Genomic DNA, 6,000 nt, shown 5'->3' on the forward strand with positions numbered 1-6,000 from the left:
ATGAGGGTGTTTGGGGTTTTTTTTTTTTAAGCACTTGATTCATACTGTTGGGTATATTAAAAGTTTAATTATTTCTTGAAAATATTAAATCTAAAACAAACTTTGTCTATGTCTTTTCATATTTAAAATTTCAATGGTTTAGGGGTGGGGTTCCCCCCCTTTCCACTACTAACTTTATCTGTGACCTCAGATGAAAGTTTCTTCATCTTTAGTGTGAAGTTGTAGGAGGAAATCACCAAGGATGCCTCCTGATCTAAAAATTTAGTGTTCTGTGAAATGCTTCTGATTCTAGGTTTGGTCATCTGTCGCTGAAACCATCCTGTCCATCTTTATGTTAATTATAAACTTGACTACCACACCCTATCTGGAGGTAGACCTGGAACCATAACACTTTCTGCCTTGATAGAGATTAGGGAAATAACGGTTATCTTTATTTATTTCCATTTAGCATTTGATTAGACTTTGAATTATAATGCCATCTGAAGTCTTCTCGGTTTTCTATATAAATAACAGTGTAAAACCCAGTTCAGATTGTATTTGCCCAAATGTATACCTTACCTTTGTCCAAGCTTTCCTACTTATTCATATAGCCTTTTGGATTGGAAATTTATTTCTCAGAAAAAATATAAAATCCTTTCATCACTTGGCTGAAAAGGGCTTTAGTGATCACCTAAATTAATCTAAGTATGTTGGATGAACATAACTGAGCCCCAAAAGGTTCAGTCACTTGCCCAGGTATACTTGGCTAGTTACGATGGAGCTGAGAGCTAAAAAAAAATCAAGGTCTCCTGGCCCCTAGACCCATGGTCTTTATTACCATCATTGTCTGTGTATATGTTGCTTGGCATATGCATTTCTTCTAGATCATTTATGAAACATGTTTGGGGAAAATTTCGTAACTAGACTCCAAAAGTGTAGAGATATTTCTAAGCAGTAGACTGACAGTAGGGATCTAAAATCGTGATGAGAATTAGTTGCATTTTTATTTCTAAATCTTGTATTAGGAAGAAGTTAACAGTTGTTTAAAAGTGAAATTCACAAGACCCTCAGAGACCAGGGATTATAATGTTGACTTAAATTAGGGCGAAAATGTTTGGAACTTTTTTCCAAGTCGGTGTCTAATGTATTATTGCCAATTTTTTTATTAAAACGTACATAAACACAAAGTTCTATAATAATATTTTCATTCATATAAATGGAGTTTTTTGTATATAGGTCTCCAGGGAATGCTAAATTACTGTTTTCATAAATATGTAATGACCTGACCTTGTAGAAATGATCCTTTTTTTAAAAAATTTACTGAGCATCCCCTGCTAGGAAATTCAAGACTTAGGCAACTCACTCAAACTTAGGAAGTTAAAGTGTAAATCTCAAAAACATACTAGCAAAACTATTTAATAAATTAAGGATCTTTAGGTTTAAATAGTTGCTTTTTACGGATTTTTTAAAACATATAGATAAATGTTACATTAATTATAAACAATCAGGGCAGCATTAATTTTTGTAAATTTTCTTCAAGTTTTGATTCAGCACATTTCTATTACATGGAAATGGTCATTCTGACACCAAGTTACTTTATGTCAATATTTAGAAGTTAATCCTGTTGTCAATAAAAGTCTTCCCTATAGTATTCAGATCTGAGAATTACAACATAGTAGGAAAAGAAATGCATCAAAGGACAGATAACAACTAAAGTTTTTACAACAAGAAATTATGTTTTTGCTCCTGTAGCCCAAGAACTTAGTTCAAGTGTAAAGCCTGTGTAGACACTAAATTTCTGGGGTTTTCTTAAACTTTATTTCAGAATTTTCTGATCCATTCACAATATGGTGGAATTTCTACCTAAACATTTTGTAGTGGTACTACTCAGGAAAGCTGTATCCTGGAAGATAAAGATTCTTTATGAGTTATGAGTGAAAATTATAAAACTTGATGAAGTGATATTCTCTTCAACTAAATTATTAAAATGCAATTAAAGACTACAACATATTAAGTGACAGTGTTTTGAAAACATTAAAATTTAGACTGAGGAAATTTGCATTGCATGATTTATAGATTCCCTGGTATTCAGGGATGCATGATAACCTTTTTTGTGTTTTGAAATAATTCTTACCCAAACATCACAGGTTTCTTAAAGAAGCCTTTAAAGTCAGATGTTGTGATTGTATGTGCCCTTTTTTTTTCCTTTTTTTAATCGGCAAAAATAAGAAAAAGAAAAGAAAAAGGTTTCCTTTTTAAAAACTGCACACACTTTTTTGGGGGGTAATAAATGAACATTTTTTTGTTTGTTTTTTTTAGAACTGAGCTCTCCATAGACAAACATAAGTAGCATAACACAGTGTCTTTCCTCAGACATCATTCTGTACAGTAAATCAACATAAACAACTCCGTTCTTATTGACTGGATTTTTTCCAGGTGGGTTAATTGGGTGGGGAAAATTAATTAACCTTAACATTTGGAGCCTCTTTTTCTTCCTGTTAAAGGATGAGTTCTTTAAAAAAATAAAATAAAGGTAATAAACCAACAACCTTATATTCCATGTAGAGGGAATGTTTATAATGGCTAAAATCAAAAAATGTCAAACAATTAGTATTGATACACAGAATGTTAGGGATCGTCTAAATGCATTGGGACAGTAATATGAGTAAATGAGAAACCAAATGGTAATTATCAGATTTCTTCTCAAGCTCAGTGCAAAGTTGAATTCCAAATATGTGGATTTAAAAAGCTGGATTACCTTTTTACACTGTCTAGCACAAGTGTCACAGCTTACAAAAATCATGGTTCTCAAACTTGAGAAGTGAGTTCTCTTTCCTATGTTGTTAAAACTCGGGAAGTTTATAATTTTGTGTTGCTCTGAACTCAAGCCACTCCTGTTAAATGTGGTTGTAAAAATGCGGAATTTTTCCTATGGAAGTGGTCTTTAGCAGGATCATGAGCCTTTGTCAGATGCTTTAATTTTGCACAAAATCTTTTTTAATGCTGAAATTTGTTTTGGTACTGTAAGATGTGTGTGCGCTCTGTGAGTTTTTATAAAGTGTCCCCTTGTTTTATGTCCAGCATTTACAGCCGAACAGTACCAGCAACATCAGCAGCAACTGGCACTAATGCAGAAACAGCAGCTTGCACAAATTCAGCAACAACAACAGCAAGCAAATAGTAATTCCGCCGCCACCACTGCACAGGTGAGGGATTTGTCTGTCTTATGATCATCCCTCATTGTTTCCCACCAGAGTGCATCTCTAATTACCAACTGTTGTCATAGAACCTTGCATCTAACCAGCAGAAAAGTGGCTTTCGCCTGAATCTACATCATAGCCATTCTATACAGGGTTTAGAAAGAACGTTACAGGTGAGTATGGAAGCTGTTACCTCTGCTCCCTATTTTAAAAAGTAAAACTACAAAGCATAGTTAAATGAGATCAAGACACTGTCTTCCAAGTTTGTCCTGTAGTCTGTGAATGTACCTCTTTAATATATAATCTTACCCAGCTCATTCTCTTGGGTATTTTAATTATTATTAAAATTTATTTAAAGTTACCATACTAAACCTCTTTGACTATTAAAAGAAATCACTTTTAAACCTCAGGCATGATAAACGTTTGCCATTTAAACACATGTAAGGCTCAAAGGCTAAAATTTGAATCTTAGCATCTTGGAGGAAAAATTCATTTAAAAAACTCAAGGAGCCTCTTAATTTCTAGCCCAAGTTATGATACGATATTTTGTTACTTCTGTTCTAAAGGGATAGTTATCTTACTGTTCCAGAGGCGCCTTTGTTTATATGTGTATGTATGTGTAAGTTAGGTGAAAGAAGCTTATCTATTCATTTTTCGTCATATGTATTTGCAAATCTCTGAAATGTTTTACTAGTATATTTCTTGTCTGACACTTTGTGTCGGAGGTTTACTGTTTCCACATTATAGGTTTCTTTTCATAATTGACTTGTCCATATTATATAGTGTCACATACGAAGATCAAAATTCATAATCCCTGAGTTCTTAGATCTTGAGCATTCTTCAAATTTATGACTGTCAAAGAGATAAAGGTATTTCAGTGGTTTGCCACTCTGGTTTATATTCAGACTATTGTGGTGTACCTGTGTGGCTTTAATGTTAATTTGAGACCAAGCGATGCAGATTAGATTTGCTTTGTATTTTCTTTTTAGGGTTTTGTTTCCAAGACTTTGGATTCTGCTAGTGCTCAGTTTGCTGCTTCTGCTTTGGTGACATCAGAACAGCTGATGGGATTCAAGATGAAGGATGATGTGGTGCTTGGAATTGGGGTGAATGGTGTCCTTCCAGCCTCAGGTAAGGATAAAGACATTTAGGGGTGCCTGGGTGGCTCAGTCGGTTGAGCGTCCGACTCTTGATTTCGGCTTAGGTCATGAGCTCAGAGTCGTTTGATCGAGCCCCACAAGCCCCGCGCTGGGCTCCGTGCTCAGCAGGGACTCTCCTTGAGATTCTCTGTCTCCCTCTCCCCCCCTGCCCCCGCGCATGCTCGCTCGCTCTCTCAAATAAATAAATAAATCATTAAAAAAAGAAAAGGACAAAGACATCTAAATTGTCCTGATGTTTGTAACATGTATCTATAATAAACAGCAAAGCTGTACATTGTTTCAATGCTTCTTCCTTTTTCTCTAGGAGTATACAAGGGCTTACACCTCAGTAGTACTACACCAACAGCACTTGTACACACGAGTCCATCAACGGCAGGTTCAACTTTGTTACAGCCTTCAAACATGACACAGACTTCAAGTTCCCACAGTGCACTGAGTCATCAAGTAACTGCTGCCAATTCTGCAACAACTCAGGTTCTGATTGGGAACAACATTCGATTAACTGTCCCTTCATCAGTTGCCACTGTAAACTCTATTGCCCCCATAAACGCACGACATATACCTAGGACTTTAAGTGCTGTTCCATCGTCTGCCTTAAAGCTGGCTGCCGCAGCAAACTGTCAAGTCTCCAAGGTTCCATCTTCATCCGCTGTAGATTCAGTTCCAAGGTCAGTAGTTATTTGAAGTCTAAAATGTGTGCAAAATATGAGCTCTAACTTAAATCCTGTTAGTGCTCTCTACTTATTTGTGTTTTTTGTTCTTTTCCTTATATACATTAACAATGGATAGATGAGAATTCCTTATTTATTCAAGAACTAAACAGATGTAATAATTCAGTATTTGTTGAGAATTTGAATTAAATGACATACTGAATATTGCATATGTGCTTTGGACGTCACTTTCTTAGTATAATAAAGAGTTTACAATGCTTTCATTTTCCACCTTTGGGTGGGAGGAGTTCTCTTTAGAATGTTTCTTTTGTTCGTTTTCTTCCATAGCTTCTCACGTAAACAATTGATACAACCCACCTGTGGCTTATGCTAAGCTGCTCTTAATAATGTAAATAATATAAAGGCTTACAGTATTAATGCCAGGTCAACTTCTACTCAAACCATTATTTTTTATGCTAATTTGTCTTGTTGGGTTTCAGTAGATGGTTTAGAATGTTTGCTTGGGCTCTCCTGTTTTAACTATTAATGGTAATTAGAATCCTGCTACTTACAAAGTAGTGAAAGGGGAAACAAAAAGAGAAAGACAAGGGGTTTTCAGTTTAGTTAGAAGACAAGCATAAAAGTGTAAAAATTAAATAACGTTAACTGAATAATAGGTGAAAATCGTTCCTGTATTACAGAACATCATATCCTTATCAAATTAATTGTATAGGTTATGGCTATAATTTCAATATAAGGAGAAATCTTTTCATACCAGCGGTATTCTGGGAAAGTTCTACAAAATAAGATCAGATTTGATCTTGGTTGGGCAGAAAAGAGGAAGAGAGCCGGAGAAACACAAATGTGTTCAGAGGTTAAGGACTAAACTAGTTGGTCTAGAGGTTTGGGAAGGTTAGTAGTTGAAGTTGGAATGGGAGGAGGAGGGCAGACTTTGGAACAGCTTGGATGCCAAGCTGATAGGTAGACTTCCTCAGCCAGGAGTGGCCCAGG

At 35.5% G+C, this 6,000-nt stretch overlaps 1 protein-coding gene across 3 annotated transcripts in view; it reads left to right on the forward strand.

Moving 5' to 3' along the window:
* Positions 1–6,000, forward strand: part of EPC1 (enhancer of polycomb 1) — a 94,253-nt gene that overhangs the window by 86,114 nt on the left and 2,139 nt on the right. For 2 of the 3 annotated variants that reach the window (XM_028120869.2, XM_028120867.2), the window contains exons 11-14: positions 3,061–3,185; positions 3,266–3,352; positions 4,169–4,310; positions 4,644–5,007. In XM_028120869.2, the coding sequence (XP_027976670.1) occupies positions 3,061–3,185; positions 3,266–3,352; positions 4,169–4,310; positions 4,644–5,007 (718 nt within the window). The remainder of the gene's footprint in view (positions 1–3,060; positions 3,186–3,265; positions 3,353–4,168; positions 4,311–4,643; positions 5,008–6,000) is intronic. The other variant, XM_028120868.2, reaches the window with a different exon arrangement.

The sequence above is a fragment of the Eumetopias jubatus genome, unplaced genomic scaffold (genome assembly GCF_037043125.1).
Source record: "Eumetopias jubatus isolate StellerSeaLion01/CBP00866 unplaced genomic scaffold, mEumJub1_p1.0 scaffold_8, whole genome shotgun sequence".
Taxonomy (NCBI): Eukaryota; Metazoa; Chordata; class Mammalia; order Carnivora; family Otariidae; genus Eumetopias; species Eumetopias jubatus.